At 58.3% G+C, this 20,833-nt stretch overlaps 1 protein-coding gene across 3 annotated transcripts in view; it reads left to right on the top strand.

Annotated features, from left to right (window-relative positions):
* Window positions 1-16,502, top strand: part of IMPA2 (inositol monophosphatase 2) — a 28,763-nt gene extending 12,261 nt beyond the window's left edge. For 2 of the 3 annotated variants that reach the window (XM_074352359.1, XM_074352360.1), the window contains exons 3-8: window positions 1,363-1,467; window positions 3,467-3,512; window positions 5,286-5,394; window positions 13,985-14,093; window positions 14,630-14,781; window positions 15,795-16,235. In XM_074352359.1, the coding sequence (XP_074208460.1) occupies window positions 1,363-1,467; window positions 3,467-3,512; window positions 5,286-5,394; window positions 13,985-14,093; window positions 14,630-14,781; window positions 15,795-15,910 (637 nt within the window). In that variant the 3' untranslated portion in view covers window positions 15,911-16,235. Of the gene's footprint in view, window positions 1-1,362; window positions 1,468-3,466; window positions 3,513-5,285; window positions 5,395-13,984; window positions 14,094-14,629; window positions 14,782-15,794; window positions 16,236-16,289 lie in introns of those variants that run through there. The other variant, XR_012502068.1, reaches the window with a different exon arrangement.
* Window positions 16,503-20,833: the final 4,331 nt, after the last annotated feature.

Here is a 20,833-nt window from a genome sequence, read left to right as displayed (position 1 = left end):
GGGCACTGCTCTGACCCCACAGCGTGACCGCCCAGGACACGCCAGCCGGAGTGCATCCCGCAGAGACGGGAGTGCCTGCTCTGCACGTCCGTGCTGATAGCCTCTGGCCCGAGGGTCTAGTGAGACTAAGGCGCTGACTCCTGCGTTCTCCGTGCCAGGGGGGCCATTACGACGAGGTCCACTTCACTGAAGCCAAGTCTCGGGGCACATGGTGCCTCTGGGAAGTGCTTCCGGGCCGGCCGGCCCAGCGCCCCGCCCCCTTTGGGGCTGACCTCGCCTGGCGGGGGGACGTGCAGTGTTTCTTGCTTTTCGCTTGTTTTTCCTCATTGGCAGAACTGTGTCGTCTTCAAGTGCCCTTGAAGACGACACAGTTCAGACCTGGACGTGGTGCGAGGACCTAGCGGGGCGACTTCTGCAGCGCCAGGTGAACCCGACCTGCTGGGGACAGTTGGGAACCTGGGTTGGGCGCCGGCCTGGGGGCTTTGGAAGATGGCTCCAGGAGGCAGGGGCTCAGACACTGCCCAGGGGACCCTCCCTGAGCTGCTCTGAGCCAACTTGGAGGGGGCACAAGAGGGAAACATGAGGGCTCCATCTACGTTTTCCGCCGAATGGCCGGTTCCCGGCGGCGCCTTCACTGAGACAGACCAACCAGGAGTCTTGGGGACGTCGTCTCTTTTGGGAGGCTGACGGGAGTAGGAGGCCGCTCGGAGGGGACGCTTCCAGGAGGCTTGAGTACAGAGGACAGGCAGGGACGTGGGGCCTGTGGTGCGTGGCCCAAGTGTTCCTGCAGGAGGGGGTTCAGGGCGTGAGGGGAGTGGGGAGGGGGCTCCATGGAGACGCGTCAGCTCCATTGCCATGTGGTGGACGGGGGCCTTGTCACCGTCTGCGCTTCAGGGAGGCCAGGCTGGGTGCAGACTGGGGCGGGGGGTGTTGTCAGCTGTAGGTGACACTTCACGCCTGCCCCAGCCACTGCACTGCCATGGGGGGTGCCAGGCCAGGCCAGGCCCCTGCCACGTCCTCAGGCCCTTCACCGTCTCTGTCCTGCAGACCAAAGTCACGGCAGAGTCCAGTTTCACTCCTTCAGCTCTTCCTGGTGTCCATCCTTGGACCCCCAGGCCTGCTGCACCCTGGTGCATCCTGGCAGCCTCCATCGAGGTGTCACGTAGTGTTTTGGGGCCCTGCCGAGGGGTAGAATATCAGACAGAGCGAAACGCAGACGGTCCCTCCCAGACTCTGCCCTGTTTGGCCCGGAGGAACCCGGGTGAAATCTCACCGTGTCTGTATGGTCCCTGGCAGTCCTGGGGTTTGGAGAGCTTTGTCCTGGGTCTGGCGTCTTCTCAGGCCGAGCTCTGCACACCACAGGTTCATCGCAGAAGAGGCTGTGGCCGCTGGGGCCAAGTGCGTGCTCACCGCCAGCCCCACCTGGATTGTGGACCCCATTGACGGCACCTGCAACTTCGTGCACAGGTGAGTGTGCCCCCTGCCCCTGCACTCACCCCAGCCCTGACCTGTCCTCTCCTCCCAGACTTTGCCTTTTCCAAAGCGGCGTTTTTGGAGGCAGGAGTGTATAAGCAAACCTCTGTTGGGTTTGCAGTCTCATTTCAAAGGGGATAAAGTCTTGATACTTTTCCAACAAGCCGTCTTCTATTTGTGAGATACCTTCAGGGCACGTAGGAAATTGTCACTTGCTTAAAAACTGTTCTGTGTGTCGCATTTAAATGTTGGGTGGATTTGAGAAAGACCCTTAAGGAGGCCCCCTGGAGAGACGGGCAGGGTTGTAAATAACAGCAGGTGTCTGGTCCAGCCGCCGGGGGAACATGAGGTGTGGATGGCAGCCTTGGGGAATGAGGAGCCAGCCAGGACTGGGCAAATAATCGGACTGGGCAAATAGCCCAAAGCAGCAAGTTTCAGGGAGGTCAGAAGCCCCAGGGGAGGGGAGTGAGCCCCGGGAGGTGACACACATGTCCTGCCCCAGAAGCGCTGATGGGGGGCTGGGCTGTACCCTTGGTCCAAGGACCCAAGGGCACCGAGGGCCATGTGGTTTCCGTGGAGGGTGGTTCTCTGCCATGACACGTGTGGAGAGCTGGTTGACACAGGCTCTCGGCCGGTCCCGCGTCCCCATGCAGCAGGTGGGGCGGCCCTGGACCTGCGTTCCTCACCAGCTGGACCTCACAGGGAGGGCCCACTCTGTAGATGACCTGAGACGCCCGCTTCCTCACTCACAGTCCCACGTGTGGGGTCTCCTCCTGGTGCCAACCCCTCTGTTTAATCTCAGGTGGAATATTTATGGGTAAGTGTATAAAGTGATTCCACGTGGCCCTTTTCTTATCCTGGGTCATCTTGAGAATTCAGTCATGCCCACACAGGTGGCCCTCTGGAGAGAGTGGAACAGAGCCATCTGGTGACACTTGCAAGTGTCACAAGACTCTAGAGCGTGACACCCCTGCAGAGTCCGTGTGGGACCGCAGGATCCCCCTCCTGGGTGCATGTCACTGAGCGGGGCCCGTGTGCAGGCGGTGGGGACAGGCCAAGCCCCACTGTGGACAGAGACCACACGCCGGGGCCAGAGGGAGCCTGCAGAAGACCAGCCCCGGGGCTGGCCAGCACGTTCAGGATGCTGTCGAGGGCCCCGAAGGCCGTGGTGACTCTCGCGGCCTAAAGGCTCTCGGAAGCCTTTGGCCCCAACGCTCGGACAGGACCTGTTCCCGCTTGTGCCCCACAGCCAGTGGGGAAGGGCCTCCTGAGAGCGGGGCCCACAGCCGAGGAGGCACACGGCCCGCCGTGGGAGCCGGCTGGCGGGGACGGCAGCCTGGGCGGGCCGGGCAGCAGCCGGGGTGGGCGGGCTGTGCCGCTGGGCTCGGAGTCTCCTGTGAGCTAGAACCAGCTCTTCCTCGTTCCTGCTTGCCAGGCTCTGCCGGTCTTCACATAAAGGAGAGGCTGCTTTGGAGATGTAAGCCGCAGGTAGACAGTGAGGCCACCACCCGCCTTCCACACTGCGGCCGCCCCTCCTGTCCTGCACAGAAGCTCCCCCAGCGGTCAGGCCAGGAGGGACCTCGTTGTCTTGGAGCTGGGCCCTCGGTGGACCTGTGGCCGGTTCCCTGCACGCCCCCCTGGGACGTGGGTCTGGCCTAAGCTGGGGGGACGGAGATTTCTGCTGCCCTTCGGTCTCTGAGAACCACAAAGCTGATTATTAAAATCTCAACCAGGTCCTCCATGGTCACCGTTGAATCCTGTCTGTTGTGACGACTGTCAGGACGCAGCCTTGTTTCAAGGTCAGCTGTGCTCCAGCCTGTCAGCTGGGCCTGCTTGTCTTGGAAGCAGTCAGTGAAACAGTGCGAAGTGGTTTTCAGAAAAACAAACCTGGTCACACTGCGGACAGGTCCTGTGCGCTCCAGCCACACAGAGGCGATGACCACACTCCCGGGCGTTTGCAGCTCACAGTGTCAACCCTCTGTGTTCTCTGCAGATTCCCGACCGTGGCCGTGAGCATCGGGTTTGCCGTGGACCAGGAGGTACGTGGCGGGTGGGCGGGCCAGCCGAACCCCTGTGTGTTGTTTACTGCCGTCCTGTTCTGCACTCCTGTTTTCCTCACCTCGTCCTGTGCCTTAATCGTGACCAGTAAATCCAAGCATGTGCTTTTCAAATCCAAGAAAGTAAACAAATGAAAACCGGTTTGGGGTGTGTAGGTTTCAGCTCCAGGCCGGCCCTCCCCCCTCCCCCCACCTCGGTGGCCCTTTTTGGAGGGAAGTTCCGGGCACATGTTCCCAGTGAGCCTCAGACTGACCCCTGGGGCGTGTAATCTGGTCACACACAAAAGAAACTGCTATTTTGGGAGGACACTTCTGATCCCAATAGTCTGTCAGTTCTCCGTCTTCCTCTCGCTGCCGGACAGAGCGGCCAGTTCAGGTTCCCACAGACCCTGGGACTGAGCGGAGTCCTGGGACCCAAGCTCACCCTTTGTGAAGCAGCTTCAGCAGTCACGCTGAGGACAGGCCCTGCTTCCTTTGTCGTTAGCACAGATTCGGGAGAACAGGCCAGGGGCTGGGGCTTGCAGGAGCAGCCCCCCTGCAGAGCGCGTCTCACCCCAGCCCACGTGGCGCAGGGTCCCCGGCAGGGAGCGGAGGGGCTGTGTCTGAGTGAAGACCTTACCCTGAGGATAAGCAAGAACTTCACTGTTGGAACCTGTCAAGGAGTTAGTCACTCACTTGTTGCTCTGTTAGACGTTGTCATTGAGACTGAGTAGGGTGGGCAGTAAGCCCAGAGGGTGACCCTCCTGTCCGAGTGCCAGCAACTGGGGTGGGGGCACACGTGCCCGCAGCGGGGTCTCTGACGGGCCAGGCTGCGCCCATGGGGGTCCCGGGTACGTGGCTGTGCCCCGGTGGTCCGGCCTCGTCTTGGAGGCCCCATCAAGGGGCATGTCTGCCCTCCCTCCAGCCAGCAGAGGCCGCCGGCCCACCTGCCCGGCCTGGGTTTTCAGAGGCCACCCGGTTCTAGGACTGACCTGGATTTATGGAAGCCCTCAAAGGCCAAGGTCGTGGGAAGGGGGTGGACAGTTCTTGCCGCTGGGCGGCCCAGGCTCCCCGGAAATGAACCCTTTTACTGCCGGCCCAGGCTCTCCTCGGGCCGTTGGCCAGGGTCCCTCCTCACTTTCTCACTTCCTCGGCTGATCCCCAGGCTGGCCCCTTGCTTTTGTCAGCCCTGAGCAGGGGAGTCTGGGGGGAAAGGCAGCCGAGGCACCAGGGGAGGTGAGTCTCCGCCAGGCCTGCTCTCCCTTGCTGGGGGGCTGCCGTCCAGGCCCTGGTCACCTGCCCTGTGCGCGGTGGGAGGGCACCGCTCAGCCCCCGCCTGCTCAGATTCCCCTCTGGCGAGTGTGTCTCTTCCTGGGCTGCCCCAGGCAGGCTCTACGGATGCCTCCTTCATTCTTCCCACATTGGCAATTTGGGGGGTTTCTCGGAGGGTTTGGTTAAAGTCACAAGCGGCCTTTTTTTGCCCTCCCAGGAAAAAGCAAAAGAGGTCTTTCTGAGAAATGAAGCTTTTTCAATAACTTTCTAGTTATTGAGGATGGTGTCAATTTTTACGACATTTTATCCCCTTAAATGTATCTTTGAATATAGTTACTCTGAAACAGAACCACATGCAGGTCTGGTCTTGAACGCAGACTGACTTGTCAGCCCCCCGCTGAGAGGTGGTCTCCATCCCGTCCCCTGGCCAGTCGTGGACCTGGGGCTCCATGGCCCCCAGTCACTGTGTCCTGTTCTGTGTGTCTGCCCTGCCCGCGCCCACAGCTGGAGTTCGGGGTGATTCACGACTGCACAGAGGAGCGGCTGTACACCGGCCGGAGGGGTCGCGGCGCCTTCTGCAACGGCCAGCGACTGCACGTGTCCACGGAGACAGGTGGGCCTTGCGCAGCTCATTTCGCCCTGAAAGGTGTTAATGGAAAAGTCACCATGCCGCAAGGCGGCGGTGGGACTCTCCTGCTGAGGGTCCGACCTCGTCAGGGACAGCGTGTCCCTGGGGTACGGGGCGTGGGGCCCGTATGTATCTTCGTGTTTTCGTGGATGCGGCCAGGACCCTTCCATAGGGGCCCCTTCTTTTTTATTTTATTTTTTTCTTTTAAAGCATTTTCACTGTTTTGGTTTTTGGTTGAGGTGTAATTAGGTTTATTAACTTGTTTTACTGGAGGTGCTGGGGGACTGAACCCAGGACCTCGCGCAGGCTAGGCACGCGCTCTAGCCCTGAGCTACGCCCTCCCCCAGGCCCCTTCTATTTTGCACTCACCTTCCACCTTTAATTCAGAAAGCAACCCTGACTCCAGTTACCATGTGATCTCCAGCCGGCCAGGGTGGGCGGGCCAGTGCCAGGTCCAAGGGCAGAGTCAGAGGCGTGCTCTGGCCCTCAGAGCCTCTCAGTCATCCTGTTGTCACCTGGGTGTGTCACCCAGTGGTGTCCCTCAGGTGCAGTTTCTGGAAGAACTCGGTGGCCATGGGAGAGCTGTGTGTGTGACCCTGCCGTTGTCATTCCTAAGGCAGGACCTCGAAGACACTGGTGGCTTTTGTAAAGGGGCTGCTGTTAGACTCAAACAGCATGTCCCTGGATGGCCTCCTGCCCCTCAGCCACGCTCAGCCGGTGAGGAGACGGGGCTGGAGGTGAGTGTGGCTGGGGGGCCAAGGTCAGATCCGGTGAGATCCTGTGAGAGCAGCCCATCACAGTCCCAGGGAGGGGCTGTGTGAAGGGCAGGACTGGGGGAGGCGGGAGGCCCGGAGAGGCAGAGCCCCAGGGTGGGGGAGGAGCAGCCTCAGGGCTACGGACAGAGGTGGGGCCTCTGCCCAGCCCGGCTCCCGCCCCAGGAGTGTTTGGTTTGGCTGAGGAAGGAGCAGCGTTAATCACAGCCACACACGCCAGGGGTGACCTTGCCAGGCGCTTGTGTAACTCGGTGGTGAGGAGGCAGTTATTAACTCGCCGGGCGAACTTTGCTCCACATTTCACTGACTCCGGGGGAAGGCTCGCCTCCCTCCTGCCGCCCTCCAGATGAGCTGCAGGCTCCTGAGCATGGTCTCACGCTGTGCGGGGGACCTGGCCCATCCTCAGCCCTTCATCCCCCATCCTCCTAGCTCAAACGTGCCATCAACCCCCCTGCAACCTGGAACCCCAACTTCTCAAGATTTCTAATGCTCCCAAGCTCGCTGGCAATGCTTAATGCTGACTTGGAACGTTGGAGTGCTATCTTCAGCCTGGTGGTCTTCTGTCTGCCAGGTGACTAGGTTTCCACCGGAGGTGACGGAATGCCGGCTTCCAACCCCGATTCTGCCACCTCCCAGGGCTGTGACTCATGTTCGCATGTGCAGCAGGTGACCGTGGTGACAGCTGTGAGGGGGAAACTACATTACATTCGGAAAGCACTCAGGAGTGGTGCGTGGTACCCTGGTGCGTGGTACCCAGAACAGAGTCATTATCAAAGAAGGAACTTGAGTCTTCGCACGGTTGTTAAGACTGGGGCGTGTTCTGGAGGAAACAGCCGCAGAAACGACCAGCACTTGTCTCTCTCGGTGCACCTTTCTGGGGTGTCTGCAACTCACAAAAGCAAAACAAAGACTGCATTTCACTGGGGCAAAGGATTCGATGAGGCCAGGATTTCAGTAGTAGCTTTCCCTTCAGATTCCTGCTTGCAGAACCTCACATGTGTACAGAGGAGACAGAAAAAGTGCAGGGAACCCACGTGACCCATCACTCAGCTCTGGCATTGTCACCTGTGGCCAACCTGCTTCACCCACGCCCCGCCACCTCCCGCCACCCTGAGCAGCCCCCTGACACAGACCCCAGGCATAAGGACACCAATGTTTGGGCATGTGTGTCTCTAAAACACACAGACACCCCCCCCTCCAAACATCAACAGTTGTTCCTAGAATCATGCCTGTCTGGTCAGTGGTCAAACTTCTGCTTGTCTCGTCTGGTGGGGAACAGCCTCTCTCTGGGCCCTGGGATCCTGGTGGCCCCTGGGTCTGCCAGTGCTGCTGGGCCTTTTCGGTGGCCAGAGCTGAGAGGCAAGTTGTTTTTCAAATGTAAGACTCATCACAGTCAGCCTGGAGTTCTCCATCCAAACTCACGCTCAGCCAGGCCTGGAGCCCAGGGCCCGGAGGCACCAGAAGAGGGGAGCTTAACCTCGTGAGCTTCAGGATGGCAGCACCAGCAGGCGACCCGCAGGTGCGGGGTGAGCGTCCCGTTCAGTTTCTGGCGTTCTTTTCGTCCTTGGTGAAGACCCCCTCAGTCTGCAGGCGGGTGCCCTGGAGAGGCTTTGAAGTGGTTCCTTTGGGTCCCACCAGCAGGCGGGGATGATCACTTAGACGCGTCTGTTCCACTTTATTTTTCATTTAGGATAACTTTTTAAAAAATGGGTTTTATTTTGTAATTACCTTTTTAAATGGACATTGTTTTGAGATCGAATCTAAAATCAAGTCTGTCAGAGCAGTCTAGCCCCATCCTTGCCCTCTTCACCCTGTAGGTAACTGGTGGAGACTCGCTCATCCGAGTCCTCACAGGGTCTTCAGGCAGCGTGCACGTGGCGCTGGAGATTCAGCCCAGTCGCTTGGCACCAGGGCATCGCCCCGTGCGGAGTGCGGCAGACAGGACGCCGGGGGACGAGCCACGCCCCTCGGTGGTGGTGAAGGAGGCTCGGGGCCGTCTTTGAGCACCTCTCCTCCAGCTGACTTCTCTGGGAGGCTCACGGGAGCAATGCCCGAGGTCTCACGTGTCAGTGGGCTTCACACTGAAAGTCCACTTTCCTGGGGATAAAATGCAGGCTCACGCGTCCTTGTGTGGAATCATCTCTGTCACTGTCCACAAATGCCTCTTGTTGGAAAGTCGGAAAGCATTTGATTTCCTTTCCTTGTAAGGGGCTTTTTTTTGCCTGTTGCCCAGAAGTTTTTTTTTTTCTTTTCTTTTTCTTTAGAACTCAGTAATTCTAACAGGCTGTCTCAGCGCGGCTTCTTCTCAGCCAGTTTTCCCCTTTCAGGATGTAACCTCAGGTCCTGGGTTTTTTTTTTTTTTTTTTTTTTTAATTTTGAAAGAGTTTTCTTGAATTATTGCATTTAGTATATATTCACGTCCAAATTCTGCTGCTGCTTTCTTTGTCCTCCGCGTCCCTGTCACAGGGGTGTTGGGTCTTCTCTGCTTAGCTCGTCTGCCACTTTCTCTCCATCCTGTTCACCTTTTCCACCGAGGTTTACGTGGTCAAAGCTGTCCTGCGTTTCACCCTCCACTCCTGGTCAAGCACAGTCTGTTGTGTTGGCATATTCTTTCAGCTGAGCCTTCTCCAGCTCTTCATCGGCTCTCCGCCCTCTGCTTCTGGGTTTCGCTGCTCTGCCCGTCCACATAGTCTTCATTTGTTTTGTTAAACCCACTTCTGTTTTGTGGACAAACCTTCTGGCAACCTTTGCTTGACTAGAAACGCGTTAGTCTGCCTCCTGCACTTTTTTCTTATAATAATCGGTGTGGGATCCAATCATCGTTCTTTTAGGTTATTTCCAGTTGAAATCTGTGTTCCTGAACTTTGGTGGCTGGGGTGGGGGCGGGGTCAAGGTCAGGACGGTTTTGGCCGTTCCGTGGCTCTAGCGCTCCCCCTCCTGTTGGTTGTGGGAAGTGCTCACCAAGTAGGCCTCGTCCTTAGATTCTGGTGCTCTGCTCCTCCTTCTCTGTTCCCTGGACCTTCTCTCTCCATTGCCCTGTGATTCCCATCCTGTGAATTTGGGGTTCAGTCCCGCACATTTGTGCTCAGTGGGTCCTGCCGTGAGAAGTACTGAAAGGTCAGGTATGAGAGGTCCTGGGGCCGTTGAGGCCCCCCTCCTTCAGACCTTGCCATCCACCAGAGGCTCCCTTGGTTCCCCCAGTCTGGCTCCCAGGAGCGGCTGTGGGAGATTCTGAGATTCTCCTGTTCGGGGTCCACTGGACGCTCAACGCTCTCCCTCCCGGGGCTGCAGGGTCTGGTAGCTCTTGGAGGTTCACCCACCCGCTGGTGTTTGGGGCTTGGATGTGCCTTGTGGATGGAGACTTTTTGCAGGTGGCGGCTGTGGTTTTGGTCTCCAGCGGCATTGTTTTTATCAGAGGGGATTTGGAAGAGGTTACAACTGCGTGGCTGCTGCACAGCTCTCCACTGCAGTCTTTCCCAGGATTCTAAACAGTGCTCCCCCTACCGGCCCCCAATTACTTGTTTGTTTTTGGAAATAGTGTATTGAGGTGAAAGTCTGATAAAATTAACCAGTGTGAAGTGAGCGCCTCAGGGCCAGTCAGCACGTTCATGGTGCCGTGTGCTTGGGTGGCTCCAAGGTGGACCCCAGCCCCCAGCCTCCCTGATGTCCAGTACTTGGGGTCTTCAGTTAAATACCGAGAAAGTCAGTTTCCACATCAGTAGCTGTTGACGACCTATAAGAAGCCTGAGCGTCAGGACGTGTGTGTGAACACACGCTGGTCTGAGCGCTGCCTCAGGCGCCCCGAGGGGACGCTCTCCAGACTTGAAGGCACAGTTGCCTCTTTCTCCCAAGTTCATGTTTCCGTGGATACGGATGACTTGCTTCTTACCTCTAAGCTGTAACATTGCTCTTAAGATAACAGTGCGCGGATCCTCTGGGTGTCTTAACTTTGCTCAACCAGAGAAAGGGTTTTCAAAGTGATGGAAGTCACAGGCTATTTTTTTGCACCCTAAAATCTGTTTATGGAAAGGGTATACAGAGAAGCCCCACTTCAAAATCTATTCCGTTTTTTATTGTGGTAAAATATATATAATAATTGCCACTTTAACCATTAAAAGGGTATAATTCAGTGACATTAATTTCATTCACAGTGTGCAACTATCACCTCTGTTTCCAAAATGTTTATCATGCGAAACAGAAACTCTGTACCCATGAAGCAGTAGCTCCCCACCCCCACCCCATGATGTCATAGAATATTTTAAATTAAAATAGTATTTGATCAAGAGCGAAACTATTATGATAAATATAGAATAAAGGGTAATAAAATGCATAAACCGTAGTAATTGTGGATAGCTGGTCACAAATAACCATAAGACAGTATTAAGCAGAAGGGATTGTGACTTTTACCTTTGTTTCCTTACCTGGGGCAAAATGAAACAGTAGAAAGCATTTTGCCTGAGGCGGCCGACCGCAGACTTCCATCTTGCTCTTCTTGGTTTCCTTTAGGGAAAAAGCTACATTAGCAAGTGCGCGAGAAAGGACGGTACATGGCAGCTGGGAGAGGAAGGCACTGGGTAGGAGACATCATCTCACGAAGTAAAAACTGCGGGAAGAAACTCTTTCTGTCGCGTGGTCACCAGGCAGCCTATGTTTACGTCTGGGCCTCCCTAGAAGTAAGGGCTACTCGACCTCCAGCAGGCCCCATCTCTGGGCTCAAGCTCCCGTCTGAGAAATGAGTGCAGTGGAAGAGTGGGCGTGGGGAGAGCGGAGTCGGTGTGCCGGACCGCGAGGGAGGGGCAGGGTCTGTGTACCCGAGCGCGAGGGAGGGGCGGAGTCTGTGTACCCGAGCGCGAGGGAGGGGCGGAGTCTGTGTACCCGAGCGAGCGCGAGGGAGGGGCGGGGTCGGTGTACCCGAGCGCGAGGGAGGGGCGGAGTCTGTGTACCCGAGCGCGAGGGAGGGGCGGAGTCTGTGTACCCGAGCGAGCGCGAGGGAGGGGCGGGGTCGGTGTACCCGAGCGAGCGCGAGGGAGGGGCGGGGTCACTGTACGCGAGCGCGAGGGAGGGGCGGAGTTTGTGTACCGGAGCGAGCGCGAGGGGGGGCGGAGTCACTGTACCCGAGCGAGCGCGAGGGAGGGGCGGGGTCACTGTACGCGAGCGCGAGGGAGGGGCGGAGTCTGTGTACCGGAGCGAGCGCGAGGGGGGGGCGGAGTCACTGTACCCGAGAGCGAGGGAGGGATGGAGTCAGTGTATCCGGAGCGTGATGGAGGGTTGAAGTTGTGCATGGGAAGAGCTTCGCCTCAGGAGAGCGTAAGGACCCGTAAACATGAGCGATGGCTGTTTCCGCACCTGGCTTACCTCCGCTTTGAGGAGTAGCCCTCTGGCACCCGCGCCTTGCGGGTGTCTTCTCGTCCAGGCTGGCGCTCCAGCGACTTCCTCTCCACTCCCTGCGGCGCGTCTCTCTGATAAGGGCAGGTTGGGCCTGGAAGAGGAGTCACGGCTTTTTATTTAGTTGAGGTGCAACTGCCATGTAATGTTCTATTAGCTCCAGATGTAGAACACGATGACTCAACATTCGTACATGTGAAATGATCCCAGACTAAGTCCAGTTAACATCCGGGCGTGCGTCTTGTGAACCTGGTTAAACGTAGGAGCTTATCTCCCCGCAGAAATTGTCCAGCGTGCTAGTTCCTGGGGGAAATCTTCAGTCTTTCTTAGTGTCTTCCCAGGTGACCAAGATCCCAGAGCCAGGGAATGCACTTCTGGCAGGGTTATTCTCTTGATCTTAGCTGTCAGAGAAAAGTGTGAATCCTGGAGTAAGGGATGGATACCTATTAGGGACTGGAAAGTAAATAGTACAGGTCCTGGGGCAGTGGTAAAGTGGACGCAGCTTTTACAGCTTTTTGGGGGGGCATTTGGAAAAAATGATCCACATCTAACATATGCACACTCATTGATTCAGAAGTCCCGCTTCCACCCTGGAAATGGCACTATCATGACTGCACAGACCTGTGCAGAAAAGAGCGTTGTTCCAACAACAAGACGTGGACGTGTCCTTCCATGGTGGGTGGTTAAGCCCACAGCAGTGCTTCCGCGGGGAGAGGTGTGCGCGAGGAGGCGTTACAGCAAGAGAGAAGGGACAGGGGCTGCAGAGCTCTTGAAAAGCACCATGTCTGTGTGCGCGCCTGGGGGTCAGGTCTGAGGTCAGAGGAGATCAGAGGTAAGATGGGCCAGATGCCACCGGCCGCTTTGCTCTGTCCCCTCCCCTGCCTCCTCTGGGACTGCACCCCCTTCTTCCTTGCTTCTGTGGATAAGATAATGTGCACACCATCCAGTTTCTTTTTAAATTTTAATTTAGCCAGCTCTCCAAATTACAAATGCTATCTTTCAGAGAGTGTTTTAGCACATCCGTCATTCAGAATCCACTTCTCCCCCAAATTAGTGTTGTGCACAATGCGTAGAGTCTTAGGCTAGCCAACCGAATTCTACCTAACTCAGAAATTCCTCCCGTAGACTTAAAAATACTAGTAATGTAACAAACTAACCCCAACAGGGAGGCTCTTAGGAATGTTTCCTTAATGCTGGTTTCTGAGGGAAAGTGTTCACTCCTCCGGACACTGTTTATGGGGTACCTGCTGCACCTGCCCTGTGGGTGTCTCTTTTTCCCTGGAAAAGTACTGTGTCAGCTGGTGGCCCAGTGAGGGCGGGTTGGGGGGTGGGCTCAGGCTGGGGTGACTGGGTCCTGTGCTCGGAGACCATGGGGCCGCCCAGCCCAACACCCCTCGTATGGGCAGAGCTCCGCACCCACACGGGACACACGGGAGGCACGTGGTCAGCTCAGCTGCGGTGTGGGGTGTGCCTGGCAGGGAGGAAGCAAGCCTCCTCTAGGCAGGGAGCTCGGTGTGGGACCCAGCGGGTCTCAGTGTTTACAGTGTAAAATGGGCACCTCCAGGGTAGGAGGAGGGGGGATGAGACAGAGGTATCATCCCTGTGGAGAGGCTTTGTTCTCTGAAACAGACGCACTGCTGCAGCCGATCTGCCCGAGCGTCGAGGCCTGGGGAGTCAGAATACCAGATCTGGATGTTTGGGTGTGTGGCCAGGCAAGGCCAGGCGCTGTGATCCCCGGCAGTGAGCCAGCACGGCAGGGAGCCTGGCACGTCCCTGAGCCCAGAGTGGCTTCCTGGCCCAGGCACGGGGCTCCCCTGGCGGCAAGCTGTGCCCAGAGAGGGTGCCTCCCCGCTGGGCACTGAGGTGGCCACACAGCGGCCACTACCTTGTGCTGAAGGGTTACTCATAAGGACACCCTTTCCAGAGACATCGCGCTTAGAAGCTGCTTCCTCCACAGGGATGGTACCTCTTTGTCGGCAGTGGGGGAAGGTTTTTAAGGACAGATTTCACTTGATGAGCCTTTTTTCCCCCTCCAAACACGGGACGTTCCCGGTTGAGAGTCATTTTGTGTTTTCTTTGTGATTGAATGAGGTTGGTGTCATGGGCCACCAAGCCCCTCGAGTTCTTGGTACTAAGTGTCCCAGGAAAGGGAGAGCTGGGAGGTTGGCTCCCACTGCATCTGACGCAGCTCGTGACCCAGGACGAGGATGTGACGTGGAGCCGGGGGTGGGCCTCCTCTCTCCTCACCGTCCTTCCTTCTTCAGCGCAGCCGTTGGGAACCGTCACTGCGTTACCCGTCAAAGACCGCGCGGACTCAGCAGGGCCGGGCGGCCGGTGTGTGGGTCCCTCGGGAAAACCCCAACTCTTCAGTGGGAACCGAGGCCAGGTTTCCTGACTTGGGATCCTCTCCCTCACAGAGCTCTCCAGGGCCCTGGTTCTGACGGAAATCGGGCCCAGACGTGATCCCGCGACGCTGAAGTTGTTCCTGAGCAACATGGAGAGGCTGCTCCGCGCCAGGGCCCACGGGTATGAGCCTCCTTCTGAAGCCCGCCCCGCTCCAGCTCCTGGGGCTGGAGGCGAGGCGGGAGCCGGGCATCACGTGCTGGGCCCCGGCCCCAGCGGGGAGCTTGGGCGGCCGTCAGGAGGCGCAGGGGCCCTGTGAGCCCGGAGACGCACCCCGTGCTCAGCGCCCTCATGAAGGCGTGTGGGTGGTGCCCCAGTGCCCCGTCGGGTCCAGGAGACTCCTGTCCATCCCGTGCTCCCCAGGTCTGTGCTGTGACTGCAGCCACACCAGGTGCTTGGATCTAAGATCCTTACAGTCCCGCAGACCCACACGTGGCCTCCTCCGTTGCACCAGCCACACTTCAAGGGCCAAGGCCCAGGTGCTGGTGGCTCCTTGGCGCTGGGCGCCTCATCACCACAGAAGGTTCTGTTGGGCCGCGCTGCTCTGGGCCCAGGGATATGGGGCTGGGAAGGAAGGCCCAGTGGCTGCCGTTTAGTTCCCAGGCTGCCCACAGAGGAGGTGCCTGGGGCTAAGTCAGCGTCTGCCCCCCCACCCCCAGGGTCCGCGTGATTGGCAGCTCCACCTTGGCGCTCTGCCACCTGGCCTCGGGCGCTGCCGATGCCTACTACCAGTTTGGCCTGCACTGCTGGGACCTGGCTGCCGCCACCGTCATCATCCGGGAAGCAGGTGGCGTGGTGATGGACACGTCGGGTGAGCCCCTGGCCCCACACGGAGCGTCCCCATCCTCTGCTGACAGAGACACCGAGCGTGTTGGAGGGCAGTGGGCCCAGGCCGCCCAGCTCTTCCCACTGCCCTGTGCCTCTAGACCCAGGGTCAGCACCAGGACAGGTGGCTGGGCAGTGACGGCACCACCTGTGTTTACATGATGTTCAACAGTTTTCTTAGCGCTCATGTCCCGGCCCCACCAAGTCCACTGAGACCACAGAGCAGGCCACATGCTCCCCGATCAATCACAAGGTTTAAGAGCATGAATCCGACAGGTGACCCATTCCTCTGCCGCAGGGTCACTGTGCCCAGTGACCGGCCCCCAGACATCCACCTGGCTTCATCTGACATCAGAACCCGCTTTTGTCCTTTTCCCTCCCAGTTTCAGCCCATAGCCCACTGGGATTCCACAGTGGACAGTGGTGGGTCCTTCGTCCCTCTCCCACTCCTCTTTCACTCCTCCTCTGAGAGGCCAGGTTGAGCTTCCGGAAAGGTGTGAAGTGAAGGGAGGTGGCCTCAGGTGTCGGGGCCAGGCTGGCCCATCTCACATAAAAGCTGTGCCCTACTCTGGATGTGACCACACGTGCACATGTGTGCACCGAGGTCCCCAGAGGGGCTGGTGACACCTTCAAGAGGAGGCAGCCTTTGTCCTGCCCCACATCCTGGGTCCCCAGAGCAGCTGCCTCAGGGCCGGTCAGGAAGGCCGCCCAGGCGCCACCCAGACCTGCTGGGTGCCCGAGCCCCCGTGCAGCACAGAGTCTGAGAACCGCTCCCTGCTCTGGCCTCACATCGTCTGAGGCTCAGTCCTGAACGCTGGACCTTAAGCCACGTTCCTCTGAGACAGTGCTGGTTGCTTGGCAGGGGAAGGACACACCCAGGTGGGGTCAGAACAGGGCCTGAGCACCCCAGTCCCGTCCATGCCGAGCTGGGTGTGTGCTGGGCTGCTGGGGGTTGTGCCGTCCCCTCCCTGACCCAGGCGTCCTCTCCTCTGTCCCCAGGTGGGCCGCTCGACCTCATGTCTTGCAGAGTGGTTGCTGCAGGCACACGGGAAGTGGCGATGCTTGTGGCTCAGGCCCTCCAGACGATTAACTACGGGCGGGATGACGAGAGGTGAGGCCGAAGCACGGAGACGCGCCTGCCTGGACTGCGCCTTCCCCTGACACCGGGAGGCTCGGGCCTCGTCAGCCTGGGGGAGCCGCGGCGCTCTGGCGCCCGTCTCTCCCGGGGTCGGGCTGGGCTGCGTGCTCTCTAATCTCACGGAGCCTTTTTCAGGTCTCACTGGACGCATGTACTGATAACATGCAGTCTTGACTTTTTTCCAGAATGCAAATCTCAGGTAATCAGGCTTTAGAACTGCCATTAAGCAGCTTGTGCTCACTGCCGCCCCCCCCGCCCCCCGTCCCCGCCACGGTCACGCAATAAATCAAATAGTGACGCTCTGCCCGGTTTCCCTCTACGTGCACATTGCCTGTTTCCCCAAACCGCCCCTTTAGGGAGCTTGCGTGTTACAGCCCGAAGTCGACGTGTCTGCTGTGTGTCCACCACCTCTGATGCCACTGTTGAAGTGACTTTGGTAATTACCGCATTAGTATTTAAAATCCAAGACACAGCTCAGAGGGGGAAGAAAAACTCACCAAAACCAAGTCTCTAAAATGCTGTTGTTTTTGTGATCGGTTTCATAAGAATAACTCCCCTGAGGACGTTCACTGAGTGGCCAGGAGTTTTTTCTGAAGTTTAAGAATTGAGAAAGCCAGTCTTAAGACAGGAGATTCCAGCCCTGCTTAACTTTCTCCCTCGTGTTCCTAATTCGCCGACAACAATAATTAGAATTACGAAGTGCTTAGAGGCACCCAGCTTCTGCCCTCCCGGTTCCTAAACTCCAGGGGTTGGCTCCTACGATGACCTGGGCATTCTCACCAGGCCATGCCCCCGGGGAGCCCCACAAGCCTGGAGGGGCCCCTCTTTCCTCTCGGAGGCTGCTGGGCCCCAGCACTCGTCACAGTTGACTGTCCCATGCCATCCGCCCCCTTCAGGGCAGGTGCACACAGGGCTGGCTCACACACGTAGCGGACCTCAGGGGCTCCCAGAGGACTACCCCCCCAAGTAGATTACCCGGTGCCTTGCCTCCACTTACCCTGGGGTCACGAGTGGATACATTCGCTGTCTTTAGGAAGGAGTTTCCTTTTCTGATCTGAATGGGGTGCCTCATGAACCCCAAAAGGCACACAGGTCCGAGGCCCAGACACGTGAGGACTGGGGTCTCCTCTGGGCCTAAGGAGTCTGACACACACCACCCCATGCACGTGGGCCCACCTGGCACCCACGGAAGCCCTCAGACTGCGTGCGGGGGGGGCCTTGGTGGCCACGTGCTGCCCCCGCTGTCCCTGGGGCCTCGAGTCTCCCCTGCCCCGCCAGTCAGTGTCCAGCCCCGCAATGACCCCCGGTGAAGGCACAGTGTCCTCCGGCAACCACCCCCACACCAGGGTCCTTCAGCATATTGGGATGTTCGCTTTTCCTAGACAAAGCGTGTCCCTGATGACGTCCATCCCCTCTGATTTTCACCTGCCACAGCACCACTGTCCTGGCCATTGGGCTGTGGAGACACACGTAGGACGGTGTTTTGTCTGAGCTGCGTTTCACCTCGTCACCTTTAGCCTGGGGCTGCAGCCCATCGGGGCCTGGGGGCTCCCATCTTTCTTCCAGCGTGAGGACAGTCTCTGGATGGGGGAGATGTGGGTGGGGTCACGACCAGCACAATCCCCCAGCACCTCCCCCCAGAACTTTCAGGCTCTGGGGACCCCACTCCCCGCCCTGGGGTGGCCGTTCGCGCCGCTTGTGAGCACGTTTGATGGTAGCGCCGTCGGCCCACAGGGCTGTGTGGGCTCTCGCCACCTGTCTCGTGGGAGTCTGGAGTCACCATGCCGTGCTGTGCTGATGCCCCAGCCGCTAGCCTCACGTGGCTGCGGGAGCTAAAGTAACTGAGATCAACGTACATTTAAAACTCAGTTCCTTGGTTGCACAAGCCACGCTCCACGTGCTCAGGACCACGTGTGGTTCCGGCTGCTGCGCTGGGCAGTGCAGATAAAGCACAGGTGTTCCCACCACCTCGGCGTCTGATTGCTGCCCAGAGATATGCTTTCATTGTCTGCTTGGAAATACGGATTATTTTGTCTAGCCCTCCAGCCTGTGTTTTGTGGAATCTGCATTTTCCCCTGGTTTCTGGACACCAGAGCAGTGCTTGTCAGTCTCCAGTCCCCAAGGCTCCCAGTGGTCTTGGCCACCATGCTGTAACTTGCTTGGGGCGTGGAGCCGGGTTGAGAGGCCCGAGTGGGGCTGGAGCTAGGACAGCTATGAGCCGTGTTATCAGGAAGGTGGAACCAGGTTAGAGTCCTGGAGCTGCAGCCGATGCCCTGAGTCTGTGATTAGGACAGCTTTAGAGGGAAAGTGGCAGGTACGGGCTGTGCCTTGGTCGTGGTGGGGCTGGGAGAGTGGCTGTGGGTTGGGTGTTAGCCCCAGGTCTTCTCTAGAACTGGCTGGAAGGCCTGGCTCTTACCCCATTGGGTGTTTCCACCACCAGGAGGCTGGCCATCGGTTGCACAGATGGGCTCTAACTCAAGCTTCCTCTTCCCTGGCCTCAGGGGCAGCCTGGGGTGTTTGCTGAGAGCCTGCCTGCATGGAGGCTCCTGCATGCCAGCTCCTCTCCAGGTCCAGGACCTCCAGTGTCCAAAGTTCCTTCCCCTAGATGACCAAGAGCCAGGGCCACGCACGTGCCTGGGTGCACGTCCTGGAGGAAACTGGAGACATCCAGTCGGATCACAGTGCATGGCAGCCAGTGCGGCCACTGTTCTGCACCTGAGCCTCAGGGCAGCCTCAGAAAACAGCTGCTGTGGCCTCCCTCAGTATTCGCATTCAAGTATGTGACACGCACTGGTCTTCATGTTTTAGTCTTTGTGGGGGTGAGGCCTAAGTGGAGCAGACTTTTAAAAGTCTAAACTGAGAACCAGATCAATGGCTGAAAGCTCAGGTGATCTCCAGAAGCCCCAGGCCCTTTGCACCAGCACCTGGGTTCTCCGTGGATGGTGGGAAGGGCAGCCCCTCCCCCGCAGGTGACCTGGAGCTACTGACACAGCCTCTCTGGGCCTCCTGTGAACGGGTAGGGACGTGCTCCTGGGTCAGGCAGTGTGTGCACACACGTGTGCACCTCACAGACGTGCCACAGGAAGACTAGGGGAGCGGGGACAGAGAGAGGAAAGGGCCCCCAGGCAGAAGAGAGGATTCCACTGGGCAGTGTCCCCATCCACTAGCCATGCAGGAGGTCATCGTCTTCAGAAGGAAAATGGTAATTCTGTGGGGCTCTGACAATGCCTTCAACTGAACAGAGGGGTCTTGGGGGCGCAATCACCTGGTGATGATCACCCAGTCACTGGCCTACAGGGTCTCTGACACATTCCCCACTAGGGAAGCGTTGGTACCAGTTAATTAACTCCCTTCTACCGCTGGGAGGAGGCTGAGTGAGGCTGTGAGTAGCTCAGGGCAGGCGGGATGCGACCTCACTACCACTCCCTGGGTCCAGACAGCCAGTGGGGTGGGGATGAGGCCTGGCTCCACTGGGCCTGTCCCCTGGCTCCTCCATGTCCCCTGGGGTGGCCTCACTTTTCACCCCCAAGTGCACACTGGTGCCTGGACAAGATCCACCAGAAACCATCTCAAGACAGGTTCGGAGGATGCAGTGCCCTTTCATCCTTGCTCTGGGTTTTGGTCTCGAACCGTTGCTGCAAGAAGTGGCTCCATGTGCTGACATCTGGTTCTCCACGTCTCTGCGGGACGGTCCCAGGATGGCCCAGGACCCCTGCCCCGCCCTCACGGAGGCCCCACCTGGCCCAGGTGGCCAGGTCTGCAGCCTCTCCGCCGTGGAAAAGCAAGTCTCCCTAGGAGATTAATAGCGTGAGGTCACACACATGGCGGGAGTACACTTTTTCTTGCTCAGTTTTTAACAACAAAAACTGGAAAGCCCTTACCACGTGCTGCTGTCAAGACCTGTCTCCGTGGCCACGTCCCTGCAGAGTCGGCCGTTAGACCCACAGAGAGAGAGCATTTCCGCCGGGCGGGGCGGCCAGGAACGAGGCCCCAGAAACAGCCATGGTCAGTAGCTGTGGTGAAGGGTCCACTCAGGGCCAGCACAACAGATGAAGGTCACCGGGCCTAAGAACCTCGCGAGAGACTCTGTGATTTGTGGCACAGACCGCTAGGCATCTTGAAGACACCTGAGCACATCCCGATTTGCAGAAAGGTGGGGTGCGCAGCAGGCCCTGGGCAAACACCTGTCGAATTAAATGAGCATGTCTGGAGGCAAGTCCTGGACAGGTACAAAGGAAGTAAAATAGACATCTTGGTAAAGACGTAGTCCAAACCCAGCTAGCACCTGGAGGCAAGGGGTAGGGACAACACTGAAGACCCAAGGCACGATCAGCAACTATGGAACTTGGGAAGCAGCTCCTCTCTAGTAAGGACCACAGCTTCGCAGAGTTGAACATAAAAGCACAGAGCATCTGAAGGCGGGGCCTTCTCCTGAGGCAGTGGGAGGACGTGATGGGAAGGAGCCACCTGAGGCCGTGGCTGGAGGGCAGGTGAGGGCAGGTGCGTCCCAGCTTTGTCGTGTGGACCTGGAGGAAGTGGTGTTTGCGGTGGAAGCCAAGTACCCAGCCCCCAGCCTCACTACGTGCAGCGCCCCAGAGAGGGATCGCAGCACCCCAGACTTGGGAGGTGTTGCACCGGGACCCACGAGGCCGGAGCTGCCTTGGGCATGTGTGGAGCCTGCGAAGAGGACAAAGCTGCTCCTCTCCAGAGCTCACAAACCAACAGACATCCCCAGTGGTGTCCCCCGGTCGCCCATGGACAGCCTTGGCTGGGGAGTTTATTGCAAAGCACAGAATCCGAAATGAGGGGAGAGAGACGGGGAAAGAGGACAGACAGCAGGCAGAGCAGACCGATGCCCAGCGGCCAGGTCTCAGGCCAGAGTGGGGCTCGTTTATGGGCA

The sequence above is a fragment of the Camelus bactrianus genome, chromosome 24, assembly GCF_048773025.1.
Source record: "Camelus bactrianus isolate YW-2024 breed Bactrian camel chromosome 24, ASM4877302v1, whole genome shotgun sequence".
Classification (NCBI taxonomy): domain Eukaryota; kingdom Metazoa; phylum Chordata; class Mammalia; order Artiodactyla; family Camelidae; genus Camelus; species Camelus bactrianus.
The sequence above is the reverse complement of the archived record's forward strand: the minus strand, read 5'-3'. Positions and strand labels throughout refer to the sequence as shown.